General features: G+C 29.2%; 1 protein-coding gene across 1 annotated transcript in view; it reads left to right on the plus strand.

Annotated features, from left to right (window-relative positions):
- The window catches only part of Ddr (discoidin domain-containing receptor 2), a 187,782-nt gene that overhangs the window by 57,916 nt on the left and 104,147 nt on the right, over positions 1-25,719 (plus strand). Inside the window, exon 5 of the mRNA XM_088188380.1 lies at positions 24,614-24,845. Coding sequence (XP_088044506.1) covers positions 24,614-24,845 — 232 coding nt within the window. The remainder of the gene's footprint in view (positions 1-24,613; positions 24,846-25,719) is intronic.

A 25,719-nucleotide genomic window follows, 5' to 3' on the forward strand; every position in this document is an offset into this window, starting at 1 on the left:
GACGCTGTAGAATGTTAAGAAAATAAAATATTACTTGCATTACAAGTTCATGCATAATCATGTCACATAATAAGCTTAAAAGTCAATAAACAAATAAGATACATCTAGAATTAAAAACACTGCGCCATGCTATAAATAATTTGTCGTATTAAAATATAAATTTATTTATGATCGTACTTAGAAAATTTCATAGATGAATTAGTGAGCTATTATAGTTGCTATTTTTTGCTGTCCCCAATGTATCCTTTATCTATAAAAAATCAGTTTAAAAGATGTTTCACATTTAATACTAAGAATAGATGCAGCGGTGGAAATTATTAAATATATTACCGTTTCATTTTAGCCATATTTTTACTTCCATTTATTTCCAAAAAAAACTTCGACGATACATATACTTTTATGCAGCACATATGTAAATATAAATTATGCAAATATTTTATTACAAATTGTAAAACATAATATTTACATATCATACACAACTGTGTATTTGCAAAATATAACATTTGCACAATTTAAAAAAATTCACTCAAACGAATAGTTGGAATAATATTGTTTTAGTGGGATAATTCTGATAAAATTATTTTGTCTTTAAGCTTAATAAGACTTAAGTAAAGTTAGGTCTTCAATAAAATATAGGGACTATTCTCAGAAGTGTGGTTATTTTTTATAGTTTTTATTTGCTTCGAAATCGCTTTCCGTTCATCACTAGAAGATATAGAATGCGCATCAGATATACATATTTAAAGACAATAGTTATTCACAATTAGAATTAACGTCGTCTTTATTAACGTATAAGTAGATTTTATTATCTATAGCAAGATATTCAGTGATTGAACTTTGTGATGATTTTCTTGATTCAGTGATTAATTTTTCATACAATTATTAATTTAATATACAATATATTTTTTTAAAAGTCTTAGGCTTGTGTTAGAATATACCAGTTTGTTTAGAACTTGTTTCATTTGGATTGACAGAATTTTCTTATTTACTTTAAAATTTAATACCTTCGAGAATTGTATGTGCAGTAAAGGGCACTAAATTTTTTATCTCTTCATTCTCGTTTTCTATTGTAGTTTTTCGGCGATTTCTAATGTTTACTTTAACAATTTATAAATAGCGTTATTACAAACCTCGACTTAAGTATTTCGAACATTTTAAATCTAGCGGTACATTTATTTTTTCTATATACTTTTTCAAATTTACAGCTTTTCACTATACACGCAAAAAGTTATTGTATACCTTGCGTTATTATTTTTTTAATTTTGTCTACATTTCTGACTCAAGTTTCGTTTAATATTCATTACGTCCCTCATGCCAATATCTCAGTTTAATTTTCTTTACCCCGTGTGTGGTAAAAAAAATATTTCCGCGGAAATTTGTTGCGAAAACTGAGAAAGATTAAAAAAAGCGAGTTTCATGCGTGAGCGTATTCTGCTTAGTTAGGGTAAATTTTAGGTTAAATTTTATTTTCTTTACATTCCCTATCCTTCAAAGTTTTCCTGGTCTCAAACACGTACGGGGGATCCAATGGGAAAACGTCAAGAAACATAATTTCAGGCTAAAATATTGACACTTTGAGGCTTTCAAGGAAATTGCCGGCGAGAAGTCGTCCGGAAAAAGGGCAATTACTATTGAGAAAAAAAGCTTTTAATTTCATCTGTATATAATTAGTAGGTCAGGCTCGGAAATGGATTATTCCCCCGGGCAGCTGAATAATTGCTTGGTAATTAGCTGAGAAAGAAATAACCGGAAACTTGTTACAATCCATTTTTAGTCTCTTTCGTCTTTAGAATACGTTTTATATACAGTAATATAATGGAAATTTAATAATACTTTCATTGACTAATTTAATAATTCTAAGTAAATAAAAATATCTCCTAATCTTTGTTTATTCTAATTGCAATAAAGTATAGTTTGTATATACTTGAATTTGCGACAATATAAATATATGTATATAATGCTGCTACTTAATTGGTACTAAAAGTGCAATATATATATTGTGTGTTATATATAAAAAATAAAAATGGGCTCATTATTTGGTAACATTAAGGATTTTCAAAGAGGTATTTAAAAAATATAGCTTCGAGTTAATTCATATTTAGATATAAGCTATTAAATACCAGTATTAGCTTGTTTTGAAAAACTGTGGCACTCCAGAAATCATATACTGGTCACTTAATAAATCAATTAAGTTTTCAGTTACTTACACATGATTCTGCTGGCTCAGCTGTCACGGAAAATGGATTCTGAACCCAAGAATCGTCCTTGGTGGTTTTCGGAAAAAATTGTAAGATTTGTGTTTAAGTAATGTTAGTGCTAGTACAAATACTATATAAGCTTCGTCTTAAGGCAAATAAACAATAAAAATGATTTATATTAGGTAAAAATTAAAAATTTCTCCTAAAAGATGCAATTTTATTTCTTGTACTAAAATTTCAATACTCTTTCCTCGTAATAATTAGTTAAATTTATTGCAATTTGTAGCAACATTTACATGATAAGTAAGGTTTATCAACGTTGAATATTTTTTGCAAAATTCAATAAAATTTTGTCTCTGAATTATTTTGTGCCTTAAAGAAGACTCATTATTATATAAATAGATTTAATAATATAAAGCCCCATTAGTGCTTTTTCACAGAAGAGACATTTTACTTTAGAATGTAATAAAAGTGCGTTATGTTCATTACCCATATCATCGAATAAAATTTTAAACATTCTGGATTAAAGTTGTCGAGATTTTTTATAGCTTATACTTTTAATTAATTTATTTATAACATTTGTCGATTTTTTTCAAGTACCTGTCTTTAACCATAAAATCCTGAATAATTTTTAAATATTACCTAAATTCTATAATAAAAAAAGCAATTTTGTCAAAATGTAAATTTTACGCAAATTTAAACAATTTATATTTTCAAACGTATAGAGGCGAATAATTTACAAGTAGTTTAGATTGAAATTTGATTACATTTTAAATACTTAAACAACACACACCTAATACCAAATACTTAGCACTACTATTCAATCTCTTTTTGCTCTTTGAATCAGATTTGTGTATAAATTTATCTACGCAGCCAATCGCTTTGACATGGCCACTGTCAACATACTAATGCCAGTTGAATGTCGCGTCAGTCGGGAACGGGTAGCCGAACAATTATAATACTCTATCCCTCTTATGGGCACCGGGTACGGGAAAATAGTCCTTCTTTATCACTGGCCTGTTAATATGAGATCAATCATGTTTGAATTTTGTTCACGGAACACCTATCAACATAGTCCTAATATGAATAGTTTAATATATTTAACGAATATTTAGGAATATAAAAACTAACTCATGGAAAATAAAAAATATGTTATACTCAACTATAACTTTAATATAATAGTTAAATGTTTTATTGGTATTTTTTGTTAATACTGGTATATAATTATAATATTTTTTCACTGAATAATATATATTTACGTATTTATTATACTTTATTTAATTATCATTAAGTATTTACATAAAAATGTTTTAAGTAATATATAAAATAATCGGCCACATGTTGCAAACTGTGTAATCAATGTTGTTATACTGTTTTATTGGTATTTGGCATGGCTTTTTAAAATTGGTTTTTATTTGATCAACTTCGTACCATGCCAAAACAAAGTTTGCTATAAGAGCGCCGTACACGTTTGCCATTTTGTTGACTGCTTTTATACACAGGTTTATCCTAAAGGTAATAACACATGTTATTAAACCCCCAGAGGGGCATGTCTCACTAAATTCTTAAAAGCGCACATACGAACGTTGAAATTCTCAGCGTCGTATTAAGACTTAATAGAGAAAAGATATTTTATTAAAATCAAATTTGGGTTTAGAAATTTAATAAAATATTCAAACATTTGTAATTGATTGTTAAATATATGAAGTAAAATTTACATTTTGCAAAGGGTTACAAATCTTGATGAAATTGTTTATTATTGTAATACTGTGTAATATTGTAACTGACACCTCGGTTTACAAATATAATTGGTTACGAAAACGTGATTGTTTTTTAAAACACACGTATGTCAAAGCAAATTTTTCCATAAAAAATAATGAAAACTTATGTTGATTCGTTTGAAACACAAAAAAAACATATTAAAACAAATCATACAATGTACACGTATTTTTTTAAATAATTTTGATTATTTAAACTAGAATCACTGATAGCGCAATATAACCTTTTTCTTTTTGTGGAACTAAAAAAATTCAGTGACACTTGCTTTTTCCTTTTTTAAAGAATTTATCAAAAATGCGTCAGAGAATAGATTCATGGATGAATTTTCAAGTGCTTTTCTATAAAAAAATTCATTACTTTTTTAATTTTACAGATATCCATAATTTCGTATTTCCGAAAAGTGTTTCATAGCTTCTTTCTCTACCTTCTCAGAGAAGATATTTCTCGTAGTTTCATGTTGTTAATCGTGTTGCAGATCTATTAGTTGTTTGGTGCTCAGCTCCTTGTCATATTCCTCCACCAACTCTTGAATATCGTCCTCATTCACATTCAATCCCACGCTCTTCCCCAAAGACACAATTTCATCCATAATTGGCGGCTTCCGTTCATGAACAAACTTGTCAATGAAATTATGCCACAGTTTTCTCAAAGTAGAATTGAGGTTTCTCTTAGTAGCCTTACCCCATGCTCTATGAACAATCTCACGTAAAAAGGAAGGCTTAAGGCTATCGAAAATAGTTAACAACTGTCTTTTGATAAATCATATTTAATTTATAATAACTATGTATAGTTTATTAAAAAATAAGCCCATAAAATACTTCATTTTTAGTACCAGCTACTAGATATAAGCTTAATTAATATTAAAAAAAACTATGTTATGTTTTATTTTATGCTCTGCATAATAAGCTGAAAGTTAATGAACGTAATACTATTATATAAAGTAGCAGCGATTTCTTGCCTTAGTATCGCAAAGGCTATTATTTACTACAGATTTAAAGCTGCTGTTGTAATTGAAAATAATAAAAATACTATAATAACGTTAGAAATTGTGTTATTATTCAGCTAGGCTAAGGCAATCTATTCGTAATTGAGAAAATCTATTTTTAAGAATATATAATGAACATGAAAATAGTACGAGACAGCGTCTTGGGAATATTGCAGTAAAGTCGATATTGCTTTGAAGAGCTTATATTATAGAGCAGGGTGTACAATAATTTAATTTATATGAGAAATTTTATAATCATTTGTCTTGCATACATCCAGTGGCGTAGCTATGGGAGAGGGGCGGTGGAAGGGGCGGGCCGCCCTGGGCGGCACTTGCTTGGGGGTGGCATAATCGCGATGGGATCATCTAGTGTGGTTCTTAACCCTGAATGCACTAAAACATATATAAATCCACGAATAACAAGAGCTTAATAATAACCAATTTATTATGTTTAGAAATGCTGATTTTATGACCCTCAAAAAATGTATGGGGGGGGGGGCGGTAATTTTAAGGATCGCCCTGGGCGGCACATATTCTAGCTACGCCACTGCATACATCTTTAGTTTTCAAAAATTTCATGATTAAAATGCTTAATATTTTTTTGCTTAATATATAGTTTATCATACACTAATTTATTAGGTAGATTTTTAATGTAGCAAAAGTGACTTTAAAATGTTTATATTGAAGTTAATAACACAAAATTTAATCCCAAAGGTATAACCTACTTTCACCCTATAGGCATTGATTCAAAATATTTCAATATCTCTATTCTCACATCATCTGCATTTTAACTTTTTTTTTATCTGGGAAGTGATACATCGATCGAAATAAATAAAAGTCGGAAGGAGCAAGGTTTGGAGAATACGGTGAAGGAGATAATATTTTTCAGACAGGTTTCTTATTTGATCGAAAGTCATTTTTGATACATATTAATTCGCATTGTCATGTTGTAGAACTATTACACTTCTATTGACAAGTACAATCCTTTTTAAAATTCATAATGCAAACGATTAAGCTAATCACAATAGAAACTTGCTAATATTGTATGGCTTTTAAAAGTTTCGTAATGCACAGTTCATTTGCAATCCCAAAACTTTTTTACAATGAGCCTGGGCTTCAAGGTATGTTTTATTACATAGCCTTTGGATAATCACTGTATTCTACGACGATTGTTGTCGTACAATGCATATTCTTCATATAATAAAAAAAGGCTATACAGCTCTAAAAGCTTTTGAGATATGCGGATACGTGCTGGCTTGTTTTCTTTGCTTAATTTGTGTGGAAACCATACACATTGTATCCAAGCCTTCCCAATATGTTTAATGTGTCCATGCACTGTTGAATCGAACTGGTTTATTTTTTTATAGTCAAATAGGCATAATTTCTGCAGCCAGGACACCATAGTTTATTTTTAATGGTCTCCCAGATCCAGTACTATTCTTGATTATCTTTTATTTGTAAATTATCTTTGCCATTTACAGATATATAATGAACCATCTAGCACTTCACAAATATTTATAGTGGCTGTAGTTCTAATTGTTTTAAGAAATTCATATAAAATGCCATTTTGTATAAATTGTAAATTTTGGAGCCCAAGTTTTTTTTAATATCGCGTTATACATTAATAAAAATATTAAATTTAATTTCTTTAGAAATATTTTTATTTTATTTTAAATATAAAATAAAAATACCAAGAGGAAATAACGGCACTAACTTAAATAAAAAATATTTTAAAGCTGTGTATAGGTATTTGATGAAATTATTTTATTAACTGTTTAATTTTGTTGTAGTCATTAAAACGTAGTCTTGCGTAATATTTTTCAGTATGATTATGACATTAAAATTAAAATGTCACCATACATTTTTTAAGGTTAATCAAATACTTTATGAAAAATACAATTTATCACCCAAGAGTATGTTAATACTAATTAGTACATATAAAAATATCGCTATATTTCATACGCAGCTCATGATAAAATAAAATCGAGATATTTTCTTTATAAAAACAGCTCTAATAGGAGTCCCGGGGGGTGTGCGATAGCATCAGCCATTTTCATGAGAGTCTAGAGTATGATAAAAAAATGAACCGTTTACATATGAAATATACACGTATTTATACTATAAGATGCCCCACTTTCTATAAATCTAGAGTGTCAAAAGACTAGGGGTTTCTCCCGACTAAATGGGGACAAATTTTCAATATAAGAAGTGTATCAATAATGCCAACGGGCGTTTCCTCTTTGACGCTTTCTCCTGTTTCGGACGTATTTCATCGGCAAAATCATAATAAATTTACTTCAATTTGCGGGAGGAAGTTTTAAAATTGAAACCGAAGAAAGACAATGAAGGAATCGAACTTTATTTTCCAATTCAAACTTTGCTTTTGTTTTCATCGTTAACTTTTCGGCTTCGTACACTGAGCAAGCGAAAATGATGCGCCTGTCGATTCTCATTTGTGAAATCAACCCTAAATATTACCTATTAATGTCATATAGGGATAAATAATTACTACTATTATATAAACATGGAGATGCACTTGCTTTGTTTATATAAATTATACCAAAATACAGGTATAGATGTGCTTAAAAATATATAGACCAGTCGAAATTATGACAGCTCCTGATTACTTTTTCAAAATGATTATGAATGCATATATACAACTTTAAATCATATGCATAACAAAGAAAACTTTTTAATTTTTGAGCTAAAAATAGCTCATTCATGTTATTAATAAATAATGCGAAGAGCAGAGAGCGTAAGTTGGACCATAGAGGAACCCCAGAAACGGTGAAATATTCCTTCGACAATCGGTCTATAATGATGTACCAGGTAAAGATTCAATGAAAGTGGCGATTTTTGGTCCTTTTTGGTATCTCACGAAATGCGCGTGTCTTTCTGGTCTTTGATCTGGTCTGATTTCAGTTATCACTGATCTGCCTGTTATACTGTGATTCCATCGCTTTTCCGTGTCTAGCCTTTTATATATTTATCTGCGTAGCTAGGACAAGTCATAAAAAAGGAGTTACGACTTTTTAAAAATGGTAAACTCCACCTAAATTAAATATTCAAAAATAAAATGGAAAGTAAAATAACAATAGCTATAAATAAAAGAGGCGACGCAAAATCGATTTAAAATAAAGCTTAATTAAACCTAAACTTAAATTTAATTAAATGTATAAATACGAATACGTAAACAAACATTTAAAATATACAAGAGATTATGCATTGTGAACATAGTAAAATCGAAAATTTTTATGATCATACAGACTGAATATAGTTCAAAAATATTATTCACACTTTTTACCTTTTATTATCATGTTTCCATGATTTATACTAATACCTTTGATGACATATGTTATTGCTATGTGATCCTCTTATGCACAGACTAAAATAAAATTCACAGAGAAATAAGATTTTTTAGTTTTTAATTAAAAAAAATTGCGTTGCTGTATTTGGTTTCGATGCATTCCCCATTCTGTTTTGTATGACAAAAATAAATTATGCCGTCATAAAAAGAAACGCGTTTTAATGAAGAAGAGTGAATTGTTTAAGGGGGCCGACTCCCTCGGCGTTAGCGGAAAAAAATGTTCGCAATTTTAAAGTTTAATAAGGAATGATTATTCCACCACACCGGAATTTTCTTTTACATTGCGGTGTGTTTATTCATTGTATTTGTACTATAAAATGGTAAATGCCTGAAATTTTATTTTGACTTAAACCACACTAAGTACTTAAAATATATATTGAGCAACCATAATAAAATTGAAATATATAAAGTAATTTAAAAATTAAAAAAACTAGCAGTGTTTCTCAACTAGTGATCCGTAAAAAACTTCTGATAGTAAATGTTATACTAAAAATTTCCCCAAAAAACTTGAGTTTATCATTTGTTAATCTCAATTTGTTAAAGGTCTGTAAAATAAAATTTAAAAAACTTTCGAAGTTGTTCGTCATTAGAATTTAGAGCCCAGTGATTTTGTATATGAGCCACTGGATTATTTAAAAGATTACATTGCTTGTTGAAAATTTAGAAAAGTAAGATAAAGAAGATGTCGCCTAGTGACAAGTAGGGATTGTAATAATACCGGAATTTTCAATACCGAGAGAAAAACAGTATATAGCGGTATTACTAGTACTGTTTTTATTACTATTATTTTAATTAATTGATAAAAAAAATAATTCGGATACAGCTAGTATGATTTAACTTTAAATAGATTTATTTTTAAATAGTTTTATATTTTATTCCAGACTACATTCTGAAAAGATGCATATCTAGTATTTTACAGCCTCTAAAATTTATATTTAATTTAATTTTGAGATCCTCTTGTTTTCCAGAATTGTGGAAATGTTCAAAAGTCACTCCAATTCATAAAAAGGGTCCCAAATCTCAGATTGACAATTACAGGCCAATAGCTTTGATCTCATCACCTGCAAAATTATTTGAAATTATTTTGCATAAATACATTTTTATTCATTGCAGGTGTATGCTTCTCGACCAACAACATGGTTTCCGTAAATCTCGATCCACTGTCACTAATCTAACGGTTTTGTTTAACTATGTTTCAAAATCATTGGACTCTGGTGTACAAGTGGACGTCGTATACACAGATTTTGAAAAATCATTTGATAAAGTTAACCATGCTTTACTTGTAAAAAAGTTATCTAATTTCGGGTTTTCTGAAGATCTACTTAATCTATTCTCAAATTACTTGACCAATAGATATCAATTCGTCAAGTACAATAACTCATTTTCAGAACGATATAAGACCCCTACTGGAATACCTCAAGGATCCAATTTGGGTCCATTGTTGTTTTTATTGTTCATTAATGACATAGAAACAGCACTAGAGCATTCAGATTTTTTATTATATGCAGATGACTTGAAACTTTACAAGAAAATGCATTCGATTTCTGATTCTCTCGACCTACAGGAGGATCTCAACTCTATATGGAAATGGGCTTGCTATAACCAATTGCCTTTCAGTGTAAAGAAATGTCACACAATTTCATTTTCAAGGTCGGTAACGCCGACAAAATATTCATACCATCTAGGCGGATATTTTCTGGAAAGGTTTTCTTCAACTAAGGATTTAGGAGTGACTTTCGAAGAACGTTGGAAATTTAGCCAGCACATTGCAGAGACTCATAGCAAATCCTTAAAAATGCTCGGTTTTATCTTGAGAAATGCGCGTTACTTCAGGAATACTTTAGTATTGCGCACTCTTTATGATACTCTAGTCCGCAGCATACTAGAAACTACCTCCATCATTTGGATCCCAGGCGTAATGAATCAATGTAATGAATTGAAGCTGGAAAAAGTACAACGTAAATTACTTCGATATTTATACTTGAAGGAATACGGGTATTATCCGTTCTTGTTTCCCAGTGCTTTTATTTTGGGAGCCCTGGGATACGTTTCTTTGTCGACTCGCAGAAGTGTTTATGTAATTAAACACTTCTGGAAATTGCTCAAGGGCATCGTAGACAATCCTTCAGTGCTCGAGCAGCTTCAAATGTGGGCTCTTGAAGGTGGTTATAGTTCTCGGTCGCGTCCACTATTCTTGCCTGTTAAGTCTAGAACTGGAGCACTTGCCAACTCTTCTCTGGCCAAGGCTATTTATCTGCTCAATTCTGTCCATAGAAATATTGACATTTTCTCTTGCACATATGGAGTTTTTGTTCAGTTCGTATGGGACAATGCACACCTGTTGAGGTGATTTGTGTCTGTTGTTTTGTCTTGTTTATATTTGTATGTATTACAATGTATTTGTACTTTTGACTATCGTGACGCATTGGGTTTGCCTGTCAGGTCACGATGGTTATAGTTTTAATAAATAAATAAATATATTTTTAATCATTACAAATGTCCTTCGCTATAATATATTTTTACTAAAAAATTTTTTTCGCATATTATATAAGATTGAATTTATACGTGCATTTTTAGATTATAAATCAGAAAATATGCTTTCCAAACGTCTAAGCTGTATTGCAATTTACAGAGTACTTACCCTCATTATATAGTGACAGTTAAATCAAAGGCTTAAAAAGCTTGTTTATTAAAAATATACGTATCTTGGATATGAGCTTTGGTATAAATTCTTTAATATTTAATTGAATATGCGATCTCAAAAAGGATACTCTTAGTCGTGCAAAATTATATCAACTTTCGTTTCTTACATACACCGTAAACTCAAACGTCTCTCGGTCTTTCTGAATTAAAATTAATTTTTATATTTTTTAATAAATTTGGTAAATTTATCCACATTCAATGTATAATATATTTAATACACTCATTTAAATAAAAGCTAGATATATTTTTTATTTGATACTCGATTAGTAATAATATTTTTTACAGTTTTTCAATCGCTGCCATATATATTTTATTTTACGATTTTTTAATTAAATCATATGTGTGCCATTATTTATTATAACAAAAATAATGATTTTGTCAAAGCGAAAGTTTTGACTATATGTAAACATTATGAAGTAGCTTGTTATTTTATATATACATAGATCAAATTATTGTGGCAAAAAGTGCAATTTTGTAATAGTTTTCTTGTATAGTATTTAAATATAATTTAATTAAATTGACATGTTCCATCCCTTGCATATTTTTCCTCTCTTTCCAATATTATATCATTTAAAAATAAAACACGTAAAAAATTGACTCACGCGGTATGTACCCTCTCAGTCCTCCCTAAGGTCGCGAATGCCAAAGTTTTGCGTGACGCAGTAACCGGTACATTAGTCGTCTCCATGGTCTACTTGAATTTAAAGAATATCGCTTTAAAGTGAAAAGTACGTACTATAGCTGCGTCCTTATTTTTCACAGAACCTCCACCCACAGCCCATCGCTTATATACTCGGTGGAATAAAATCTACTTCCACCAGAATCATTATACGAAACTTTTATATGACGCAAATATTTCAAAAAGAAATTTACTTTTCGGAATATACTAGAAGTACGGGGTGACTCAATAAAGAATTAATATGGATCATAAGCATTGCTTTATTTTAAAAACATGATTTAAATGAAATTTAATAATATATATGCTATACAAATTAGTAATACTGGTTTAAAAAACTAATATTATTAAGGTATAAAACAATTTTGAATATATATTAAGTTAATACTGTAGTTAAAATCTAATTAAAAAATAAATAAATTAGGTTTTGTATCACAAAACTAATTACTTTTTTTTTAAATCCTTCTATTTTTTCAATAATATTTTAACATCAATGATTTATTAGTTATGTTAAATTTATTTGAATTACACAAGAAATATACAAGATTATTTACAAGTACAATATCTAACACTAATTATTTCAATGGCACTTTTCTTTCTTTTTGTCAACAAATTCATTAATTATATTGTATAACAATAATAATACATATTGTTGATTTAAATTTGAACTCACTTAAGATTTTTTTTGTGAATTTTACAGTACATTTTAAATTAAAATTCATGAAAGTTTCAATAAAAGTTAAATTTGGATTCTATAATAATATAATACAGAAAAATAATTTTGCCAAAATGTCATTTGTATGCAAATTCACACTATTTATATTTTCAACAGTATATAGACCAATGTCATGTAATTAATTAACAGATAGTTTTGATTTGCTTTTAATTTAATTTAAATTATTAAAGTAACACACTCTTATTTGTGCTATAGGCAATATTTCCGCAGACTTGTTTTCATTGATATGCTGAATACTTAACACACATTTTCAACTGTGTTTCTTAATTTTTATTCAGATTTAAACGCAACTAACCGATTTGACAGTTTTGACAACTGTCGACAGACTAATCACAATCGCTGTTTTATCGGTTGGGTTCACATTTGTCTATTCACATTTGTTTATATGATAGCATTATATTAAGAACAAGCAACACGAGGTAAGGTGGTATCTAAGATGTGGGGTAGATAATAAATAAAGGCGATTTTTTTCTTACTGCAAAATAACAATTAAAATCGTTTTTATAGGCGTTTACCAATCGATGAGTTAAGGAAAAAATATTTGAAATTATTATCAAATAAGCTGTATTTTATTAAATTGTTAATAAATTACTTACATTTAAAATAATGCTGAAGTTCATCGTGACTATATAAAAAAATAAAAAAATCCTTTATTTATTGTTCTAGATATTATAAGTTAATTTTTTTTCACTTTGCATCAAAACTTACCGAATATTCCTTGTAATATGTTATTTTAAAATTCAATAATACGATTCTTAGTCTTGATAGTTTAGTGACTTGGGCCAATTTGTTGCAAAGTCATGATTTGCGAAATCGATAACCAGTCAACTGGACGAGGCCGTTAAGTGAACACACTTAGCGGAAAATTGCATCGAAAACCATTGGTTATTTGTCGAAGGGTAGGTAGAGCCCTTTTTCTTCTTCTTCTTCTATTAAGCTTTTTTCCTTTCCGGAGAACGGCCTGACTGGCGGCTCAAAACGAGCTTTGAATTTATATAAGGCGATTACGGTTCGTAAAACTATTATTTTTATGATATCCGTATATTTCTTATTACTAGTGTGTGTATGTGTCTAAATCATATCCGAGTAATCGCGAGAATGGGCTATATTTTTATATATTATTGTATATATAATATATATATATACAAATGTATTTTTTGAACGATATAATTCAGTTGAAAATATAAATAATGTTAGTATATAAATGCTACGTGACAGTATTTAACAATTTATAAACTTGTTAGTGAAATTTATCGGAATTTAATTAGGTATCGTATTTTAAGCTCAAATTGATTAATGTAACCTTTTGTAAGGCATCTTTTTTATTTTATTTTTCTTGTTGTGCCTTTTACGTTTATGTAAGCATATTGTCAATTATTTTTTATTTTGTTCATTGAAATAAGGATTCAAAGGTTTTTTCGGTTCACTGCCATTCGCGAGGTACATAAATATTTATGTACCTACTACTTTTTAAGGATTCTTAAATATAAATAAAATATTTAGTTTACCCAACTAATGCAAAAATGGATATTTGCGGTAATTTTATATTTTGACGGCAATCAATATATAGAAAATAGTAAGAAAATGCTAATAATAAAATAAGAGTTTTACACAAATAAGAGTTTAATACTTTTGATTAAAAAAAGTAGTTTAGTAAATGCACTCACTATAATTGGCTTGTATTCATTAAGTCAAGGTCAGTAGGGTCAATTATTTATTTAAATATATTGTTTTGAAATATATAAAGACCACCGTGATCTAACAGATTACTCTAGTGCATTAATATAGTACACAAAAAAATAAAGCAATATTCAAAAAATATAATACATAGTAATAAAGAGAAAAAAATCATTAGGTAATATAATAAAATTATACGTACCAAAAAAGCTCCTCGTAGTTGATATAAATTAGATCAATGTGTAATACCAGCTTATTAAAGAGCCGGATGGTGCCAGCCATAGTCGAACCGGATGGTGCCAGCCATAGTCAAGTCGGCTAGTGCAGACATCCTGGCTCTAACAGACATTAGAAGATAATGCTATTGTAATTATCGAAGACATATTCCTCGAAAATAAATTAGTTATCGACAGTTCCGAATCCCTGAAGAGGTAATTATATTTACAAAGCGTAAACAAACTTTGCCAGCGTCTCCTCAAATTGAAAATGTCAGTAGAGTAGAATAGAAATTTAGAGTGCAACTCTAACCTAAACTTTAAAAAATGCAATCTTGATCTATTATTATTTTGCTAATTTTATTTTCAGGTGATTATGTTATTTCTAAATATTTGTAGTATTGTTTGAGTCCAATTTTCTTGAAATGTTTTTGTTGTTGTTTATACATTTATATAAGATAAGATATTTTATATGAGTTGAAGTAGCTAATGCGACCAAACTCGATTTTATTTATTCATTTCGATATTATTCCGTGTGATTAGATAAATCTGTATTAATTGACCAAATTATAATTATATAATTATCATAAATTTTGATATTCCAGACACGATAGAAATTATAAAACAATTGGACTTCAAACCCAGGTCTTTTAGGTCAATAGTCAGCGACTTATGTATAGATGCAATGTTTATATTTTTTGTTGAATAAGTGAAATTTTTTTATCTAAAAGTGGAGCTAGCCAATTTACATTTAAAGATTGAAAAAATAGTGGTAATAAATATACAAGTAATATCGTATCATTGTATCCTGATAGAGATTTCTTCTTTGCATATTAAAATCGGAAAATTCGAACGCATTCGAACGTAAAGGGTTTTAAAAAAATTGAAAAGAGACGCGAGGACGAGATCACGTATACGTGTTTATATAACACACATAGTATGGCGACATTCTCTTACTTCCTTTCTCTTTAACTTTGTAACCCTTTTCACGTAGTACGTTGACAAACTGATAAAGGCGTGTGTATGCTTGTAAGTCATATCTTTGCCCAGTTGCACGACTCAAATATAAATGCTCAAATGTTTTCTTTTCATATTATAATATTGTCATTTAAAATGAAAATATGTAAGTAGGTGAATTGAAACATGTATACGAATTGAAACATGCAGGCGAATTAAAACATTTTCAAAGATTACAAATTAAAAAGTAATAGCATGTTACCGATAGAATTACATTTCTTAAATACAGTCACGACGTAATTTAAAAATAGGCATTAAAACTGTATTATATATTAGTAAGTCAGTACTATTTTTTTGTGAACGATCGGATCGAAAATATTTTAAAAGTGGTGAGCCTAAAAGCAAAATTTAAATGAGCTTTAAATAAATCTTGTGAATTTTGGCATTTATGGCAAATTTTTAAAAAAACGTGCATAGTAATAAATTTTACTTGTGAAAATGGTGTATTTGCTTTTTTATGATAACAAACTGGGGTTTGAAGCTTGTCTCTTATTATTGAAAAAATTAATCTGTTTCTATCTGAAAATGGTTCTGCGTTGTAGTTTTAAATTAAATTATTTAAGCAATGCAATGATATTTGCAGCAAAGGTTAATTTCCAAAGCCATTAAATATTTATTAATAGTAGCTAAGAGCAGATTTTATTGTTGTGAAACATTTTAATGGCTTCTCTAGGATGAAAAAAATTTAAATAAATCATTCTATTGCTCTATCATACAGCAGTTAGATGGCTAATCGAACTGCTGAATAGTAAAAGCAAATATATTTGGCTTCCATTTCTGATGAAAAAAACACGAAACTGACGAATTTTAAGTTCACTGCTGATACCAGATTAAATAATTTAGCATAAAATATCTGCTGGGAAATAATAAAATAAATAATTAGTACAAAAATTGCAAAAATTTCTACCACCATGGGATAAAATTTTTTTTAGTCGATTTTACTTTAAATTAATATTACAACCATTTTCTACACTTAAAATGTGTATGTGATATTATACAGCAGTTATCCGAGTGTTATATTTAGTTTTCCCATATTTTCTGTATTTCAATTTTTAATTAGCCATTAATTTTTTTAAATCGCATTGATTTAAATAATAGTAAGTTAATGATAAATGTAAATAAGTAAATAATAAACGACCATAATGGCACAAAATAATAAATATTTTAATGTAGTTTATTATTTTATTGTATGAATTATTTATTCTACTAATAGTTTGTGATAATACTTTTTATTCTGATTTTTCCGGTCGATAGCGTAATCCGTTTTTATGGAATTTAAAATCGCGAAATAAAAATATTCATCATGCTAGTAATACCCAGACAACCGTTCCCCTGTTTACTACAGGTGCGAACAAAAAGCGGGAATCTTTTATGCACAAAGGAAGATTTAAGGGTCGTTACAAAACGGGGAACCAATTCCATTTTCGAAGCAAATCCTTTGGGTCATAGCGCGAAATTACATGGATTCGAGGTGCATGTGACTTTATTGCACTGCATTACTATTCACTGTTCACTCGTGTTTCAGTTATAATATATGCATCTAAAAAGATTATAAATATGTCGATTTTTTTTCATAAATGAAAACATTCCTTTATAGTATTAAGCGTACAAAGTATAAGCTGTGTAGTGGGTTTAGCTCTTTAAAACGTTTTACATAATGAAAGTTTTATGAAAAAATAACAAATACGTATTTTAAAAATAATATTGGATACATAAAACATGTAATTATTTTTTTACATAAAAAAATAAAAAATGTAGTCGCATTTTTAAATAAGTAATTTACTTTCTTTATGTTCAAAGGAAACATTATACGACCTCTCAGGAAAGCAGGTGCATGCAGCAACTTATATATTTTTTACGTAGAAATTTTTCATAAACAATGTATCATAATAATCAACAAATTGAAAGATAATTTCCGTATGAATTCGCAGTAACATACAGTAAAAAATATTGCATTCATATAATCATTATTTTTTTAATTTTTCATAATGCTATAAAAATTTAATTTAAAAAAAAAATTCTAGCTAGGTGTATGAAACAGTAACATAAGTATAATTATATTTAATTAAAAAAAAAACACAACTAATAAAATAATTTTTTATAAAACTAGAGAGCCTTGCAAATAGAACAACTGCCCTGGGCGTCTAAAATAAATTTAGGCTTTAAATATATCTACAAACAATTTTAATAAAATCTAAAAATTTAAATTTTTTGTACCAAACATAATTTAAGGTTATGGGGCTCATCAAAGGATATTTACAGTAAAGATTGAGACATTTTTATTGAAACTAATAATTTAACGGTTAATAACAATTTAATTTTATCAACACAACAACTAATGAAAATTATAATATCATATAAATACATATGTATAAGAAAATAATTTTCAGTACTATTTTTCATGTGAGGGGTGAGCCAAATTTAGGCTTAGCACGTTCGCTTCTATTATTTTTGTACAAAGTACTACTTTTTATAAATATATATATATATATGTATTGTTTTATTACAAAGAAAAGTCAGTCTTGACTTTTCAAAAATTAAGTCTAAACTACAAAAGTGTTTAACTACGAATCAAGTGTAGTTTTGTGTCAAGGAAAAATCTAAATATAATAGCTTATATAACTTTTTTCCTGAGTAGCGTGATTTTACTAAAGCTAATGTGGTTTTGTTTTATATTTTGTGTATGTGTCTAGAATTCCGTTTAATATCATGTAAATGTATTTATTCATAAGCGGTTTGTTAATCACCGGTTAGCTATACCTTCGTGTTGTTTAGGTAAATACAAATTCAATGTGACTCAAGATCTGTGTATGTATGTATGAATTTATAAGAGTGTAAATAGCATAGATTATAAATAATACAGCATTTTATATTTAAAATTGAATATTTCATTAACTGCATTTCTGTTGTGAATGATTTTCTGGTATGTCATATTATATTATACATATCTCATACTAGACTTTTATACATAAAAAGCTTTCTTTATAGGGTTTGAATACATTACGTTACCTTTGCTAAAAATATAAGCAAAGAAAATCTGTCGATCGATATTTTTTGAATAAAAGTTTCGGTCTCATATTTATCTGTATCAGATTTCATTTTACCCCTTACAACAAGAGTAAATATTTATTATCGTCTATCTACAACTTTCATTGTTTGCTCTTTCTCTATCTATGCGATGTGAGATACTAGGATGTCACTCTTTGTCCAATATATAAAACATATTTTCACGCTTTCACTGAAAAATTATGTTTAAATATTGGTTCGGTGATTATTGCGCAAATGAAAATTTAAGCATAAATAACACTAAAAAGAAATTATCAATGAAAAAAGTATCCTCGGGGGTCTTCATCCACTTTCTACATAAAGTTTAAAAATAGAATAAAGGGGATTTAAACATTACGTTACACTAGCTCTTAGAAAAAAATCATAATAATATTAAAATATTTTTAAAAGCGAACGAGACATCCAGATTTAAAAAATAACTACAAATTATATTAATCTGTATTTTAAATATGTTATATACATAAAAACTAAATAAAAATGAATAGTTCATATTATTCATTTTTTTTATCCACGTCCTTTTTTCTCAACATTATTCTGGATAACATAGTGTATACTGTATATGCATATTTAAAATAAGGTTCACAATGACCTAATTTTCTGAAGCAAGCGCGAGGCGTAGTAGCATTTATTTTATTTTAATTTGCACGATGTACGCCTGTTTATTAGCAAATAAATGAGTTACGTCTCAGATAACGTATACAAGTAGTCGATGTTGTTATTTGATTGGCCTACAAAGGAATTACAGCTACCGGATACTGTAGCCTTCAGGTATTCATCAAACTATGCCAATATACAATAACTGACATAGGACTGGTCAGACAAAGGCGAGAAACACAAGCTGTTCCGCCCCTGGCTGAAGGATCTGCAGTATTCTAATTGACTAGTCAAAACAAAGCGCTGTCGATTATTGATATATTTCGTTTTATAAATTAGTAGGTGAAAATGTGTTGTACTGGGTTGTTACGATCTATATATAGTCCAGATAAAATCAGAATAAACATCACTGAAATAAAATAAAGCGTTTGAAATCTCATTCTTCCAGAAACCAGCGATCGAAAATTTCGGATCGTTTCGCTCTGAATCCGCTGTCTACAGGAATTGATTTTGAATCCATTTATATAAATCAGTTTTATCGTTTATTCGTGTTATTTTTATTTGAATACATACAGAGCTCGAGCTACAGCAAATTGTTTTCATTGTTTCCGATAGATGCGTTTCATTCGCTCCACATAAATCCTTATTCATTATTAACGAGCATGTGAGCAAATTTTGCTTACGACTCGCTTGCGTAACACCCGATCGAGTTTTCTTCCGGATACAGATGCTATTCTCGCAACGGGTAATATCGAATCGGTAATCGCCATCCACATACGGTCTGAAAATTAAAAATTAATATTTTTCATTCAAATATTGTGTGTGCTCTCGATTGTGCGCATGAATAATTTTCAGGGTGTATGCGAACGGCACAGAATTATTGCTGCTCTCGTATTACTACAGACCTTGCGCGCGATTAAGGCACTTATTCATATAAATATGCCTGGAATACGATAGCACGTCTGTATAATTTTATTTATTATTTATTTTATTTATTATACTTAAGGCCTACATCCTGCGTTCCATGTAATATATGAGTTCCTTATACCATTTAAATACTAATAAAGTGATTGACAAGAAGTTATATATTACAACTTAAAATTAAATTATAAGTAAGATTTTTGCCTTAGAAAATAATCAAATTTCGAGCCGAAAGGGTGCGACTTTGCAGCCAAAATATATACAAGAAAAGTTGGTAACAGCTTATTTTATAAACATACATAAATTACTACATATATAGAGAAATGAAGTCCGCTATCAAGTAGTGAAGTTAAAGTTACAATAAAATGACTTCGCTGGCGTATCGAGATGTATTATTGTCGGCTGTGATGTCTGGGGAGCAGCTAGGATTCTCATGATGCTTTATGGACGATCCGCTACTGTCGCTCTGCTTGTTTCTGCTGCTGAGATTCCGTGTCGCCTTTCTTCTACGTCTCTCCCCTATAACCAAATGTCACATTTTTTATATTGCTAGTTCAAAATGAATATTGTTAATCGCAGATAAAGATCTTTGCGGGGCAATTGTATCGTTTCTCGAACCTAATATGTGTACATATTAAAAGGAAAACAGTGCGGATATTCATTCAAAGATCGGCAAAGAGTAAAAGAACAAGATTATATGGCAACGTCACAAAAGAGCGCTGAGTCATAAGAGCGCTTACTAAAGTAGCGCTGCGTCAAATGCGCAGACAGTCATATGAGCGTTTGAAAAAAGAGAGCACGTCATTGAAGTGAAAAAATACTTGGAAAAAATCAAGTAATAAATATTTTAGAAATTAGGTATACAAAATATATGTAAATTGCGAGAAATTTACAAAGAATAAAAATTCACGAGATATAGGCGGTAAAATTAGTATTTTATGTGCCAGAGCGTAATGACGATTAAAATAATAAGCCAATAAAAACATTATGTATTACTGGAGTACCTCAAGGATCCAATTTGGGTCCATTGTTATTTTATTGTTCATTAATGACATAGAAACAGCCATAGAGCATTTAGATTTTTTATTATATGCAGATGACTTGAAACTTTACAAGAAAATGCATTCGATTTCTGATTCTCTCGACCTACAGGAGGATCTCAACTCTATATGGAAATGGGCTTGCTATAACCAATTGCCTTTCAGTGTAAAGAAATGTCACACAATTTCATTTTCAAGGTCGTTAACGCCGGCAAAATATTCATACCATCTAGGCGGATATTTTCTGGAAAGGTTTTCTTCAACTAAGGATTTAGGAGTGACTTTCGAAGAACGTTGGAAATTTAGCCAGCACATTGCAGAGACTCATAGCAAATCCTTAAAAATGCTCGGTTTTATCTTGAGAAATGCGCGTTACTTCAGGAATACTTTAGTATTGCGCACTCTTTATGATACTCTAGTCCGCAGCATACTAGAAACTAGCTCCATCATTTGGATCCCAGGCGTAATGAATCAATGTAATGAATTGAAGCTGGAAAAAGTACAACGTAAATTACTTCGATATTTATACTTGAAGGAATACGGGTATTATCCGTTCTTGTTTCCCAGTGCTTTGATTTTGGGAGCCCTGGGATACGTTTCTTTGTCGACTCGCAGAAGTGTTTATGTAATTAAACACTTCTGGAAATTGCTCAAGGGCATCGTAGACAATCAATTCAGTGCTCGAGCAGCTTCAAATGTGGGCTCCTGAAGGTGGTTATAGTTCTCGGTCGCGTGCACTATTCTTGCCTGTAAAGTCTAGAACTGTAGCACTTGCCAACTCTTCTCTGGCTAAGGCTATTCATCTGCTCAATTCTGTCCATAGAAATATTGACATTTTCTCTTGCACATATGGAGTTTTGGTTCAGTTCGTATGGGACAATGCACACCTGTTGAGATGATTTGTGTCTGTTGTTTTGTCTTGTTTTTTGTGTTTTTGCTAATATGCTTTGAGTGTGTGTAGTTGTACGTATGTGAAGTTGTATGTGTGCATACTGTATGATTATATGTATTATGATGTATTTATGCTTTAGACTATCGTGACGCATTGGGTTTGCCTGTCAGGTCACGATGGTTATAATTTTAGTAAATAAATAAATTATTATTTATTAATTATTACATACACCCAAAAGTATGGCTCCCCATCCCCATACGTACGACATACATATATTTTTACTAAAATAAAACGCTGATTTTGAATTTATTATTAGATTTGCTCTGTAATGTCTCATTAAATTGACAAATAATTATAGACTCGACTTGCAATGAATGCGTACAATTATAGGGCAAGTATATGGCTAATCAGACCTTTTTTTCATTTATTTTAGACAACTACACTTTAATATATATGTAGATACTATTGATTATATATATATTTATATATATATATATATATATATATATATATATATATATATATATATATATATATATATATATATATATATATATATATATATATATATATAGTATGCAAAGGGTAGAATATTATCAGAGCAAATAATATATTTTTCAGCGTTACTTATTTGTGATTAACGTTTTGCGACGGATATGCTATTAGGTAGCCCGTGCAATATTCCCAATTATTGAAGCAATTGTTTGATTAAAAAAATCGATTTTATAGGTTTAATTTTGTGTGAAATACTGCGTGTGATAATTGGTACTTGTAATGGTAATATTTTTTTTGTAGTTATCTTTAAATTATAAAAAAATGTGCAGGTAGTTAATAAATAGACGCAGGCTCTCATTCAGGACCTTTATTACATTTATTTATTTTTTATAATTATATACATTATTCTTTTATATTATTAAAAAATATACACTATTTTATCAAAATATTTTTTTTAAAAGTAAAACGCGTTTCTAATAACAAAGCCCAGCATCTTAAAAGTTTTTTCGCAGTCGTCATTTACGTGTAGAGAAAGCCTCCAACTTTCACTTAAAAATAGTTTCTCTAGCTAGAACATTTTCACTAAGATTGTAAGAATAATCTGATGGCAAACGAGATCGAGAATATGACGCAATATGGCATTTTCCGACATTAAAGATCAGACTGGACGAAAGCTTATCTCCATGCAATTTATTTTGTAGAAAAAAAGAGTCCACAAAAGATGAAATTTATCTATTTGATTTCTATGTTTTCAGATGCGTGACGTTTTTATATGACCGAGTTTATACACGCCGTAGTTTTTTATTTTAACGACATACTACACCTATACTTATTCATACGCATAAATTTATTTTCGCAACACTTTTCTTTCAACTGAAAAGAAAAACTCTACGTATGCTAAATCCTTTCCATAACTCTGCACTGCCTTTATCTCTCTAGGGAAAAGTGTAAAAACATCCAAGAGCGTTCGCTGATTGTCTTGAGTTGAAAAATCTTCCGAAACTTTCACCTTTTTTGGCGAAATTAAAAGGCGTAGTTGGTTTCTGAGAGCAGCATAGTTTTTATATTTACATTAAAAAAATAAGTACAATAACATAATAAGTAATTGATAATTTTTGATTGCAAGTAAATAAAGACAATATTTATATTTTTTTATACTTTTATATTAAACAAAATTCTCAACAAAATTGCCAAACATAAGGATGTTTCCGGCAATAGCTTTGATCTATTGTTTTTAATCTATTTTAGGTGTGCATTCTAATTGCTTTTTAAAAAAAAAAATTATATTTTTCCCACGTAATAATAGTCGAAATTGTTATACCATTTTATTATCTTTCGATTCTCTCCTAACTGCTACCAATGAAGAAAACTTCGACGTTGCGAATTCTTATCGTCTAATACTAGTGGCATACAGCTTGATTTTTATTTGAAACCCAGCCTTAATTGCTTACAAGTTTATTATTTCTAAATTGAGCTAGTCAAAGAAATTGTTTTGTTGTAATATATTACATTTATCGGAGGTCAGTCATTTTATAATTTTCTCGCCTTTAAAAAATATCACTTAAAAGTCAAACAACGTGAATTTAATTACTCTGTTTTTGGTGCGAGTATAATTTATTTGCTGTATTTATGAATTTTACAAATAAATTATTAAAATAGAAACAGTTGATTTTGTCGTATTTGATTATAATTTAAAAAATAATATTTGTTTAATAATGATGTTCATTTATTTTTTCGTTATTTATTTACTTGGTCAGTCTGTATTGAAGAAAATTCTCCTTTTCGCTTCTACGTTTTCAGTGAATTATCTAACTACAAGTAAGGTTCTTTTTTATAAACACAACTTTTGCGGCTTAAAAACGGACAGTGTCATTAAATTAATTATATACGAGAAACACATTTAACAGACGCGGGTTCTCAAATCTTTTTAATATTATGTTGCTAGAAAGGACTTAAATTTTTTATAGATTTATAAGAGCTTCAGCAGAATTTTTAATAAGATAATTACACAATACAAATTTCAAGTAAATTATTTATTCTTGGAATACAAAAATATTTCATGATATTTATTGCAATATTGTTAACTTATACAAATAATAATAAATATTTTATAAGAGAAACTTTAACAGGGCATATATCGATTTTTTAAGTTGATTTTAACTAGACAAATATTATTTTTCATATACAAATGTAATATAATACTAAATCTATTTATAAATTGTACTTATTGGGTTTATTTATTTTGCTTGCAGATTGAAACATGATAAATTCGGTGGAGCCTGGTGCCCGAAACACATGATATCAAAGGATGTTAGAGAATATTTGGAGATAAATCTCCATAAGGTCCATATGCTCACAGCCGTTCAGACCCAAGGACGATTCGGAAACGGTCAAGGGCAAGAGTATGCGGAAGAGTACTGGCTCGAGTACTGGAGATCGGGATTCAAGAACTGGTTCGTGTGGAAGAATAGAACTGGACAAGAGGTGAGGTTTTTTTATAATCTTTAGATTTCCACAGTAGTCTTTTTTTATTTATAAGATTTTGATTACAATGTTCTTGGAAAAATATTATATTTAAAAATATTATATAATATAAAATAGTTGTTGATAAGTATATATCAAAGTAATTGTAAATAAATTTAAAATAAAATTAAAATATTATTGTTATTAAATAATCATAAAAAATATGTTAGATCTAAATATAAATATAGCAATCAGCAATAGTATAACACTTTAACTTTTGCGCAATAGCATTTCAATATTGTATATGCCTAATAAATTATTTTAAAATAATCATTTATTCCTATCGGAATCACTGTTGTCCATCACTGATAGCGCAATGAAATCTTGTTGAACTTTAATAACCTATCCTTTACTATTTGCTTTTTCCTTTTAAGGATTTGAAGAAAAATATACTTCTATAGCCTTATTCGGGTAATGATTTTTTATAAAATGTGGACTGTTTCTCATATTTACAGATATCCTTAATCTCATTTGAAGTAAAGGATTTCTCAACTTGCTTATGCTCCTCATAAGATGAGATCTAATCTGTAGCGTTGTGCTGTTGCTCGCGGTGCAGATCTATTAGTTCTTCTGTTAGCTCCTGTTCCTCCATTAACTCTTGAAAATCGAGCTCATTCACCTGCAGTCTCATGTTTATCCCCGAGAAGACAATTTCATCGACAATTGGCAGTTCCCGTCAATGTAATTAGGCCACATTTTTCTTCGAGCAAAGTTGAAGGTTCTCTTAGTAACCCCACTCAATGCTTTATCGATGATCTTGAGGCGGTTTAGGATGTAAAAACGATTTTTCCAAAAGTCCCTTAGGGTAAGAGTCATTTCGAAGATTTGCTAAAAA

Source organism: Plectrocnemia conspersa, unplaced genomic scaffold, assembly GCF_051122295.1.
Source record: "Plectrocnemia conspersa isolate PC_06_02 unplaced genomic scaffold, ASM5112229v1 ptg000006l, whole genome shotgun sequence".
In the NCBI taxonomy this organism is placed as follows: Eukaryota; Metazoa; Arthropoda; class Insecta; order Trichoptera; family Polycentropodidae; genus Plectrocnemia; species Plectrocnemia conspersa.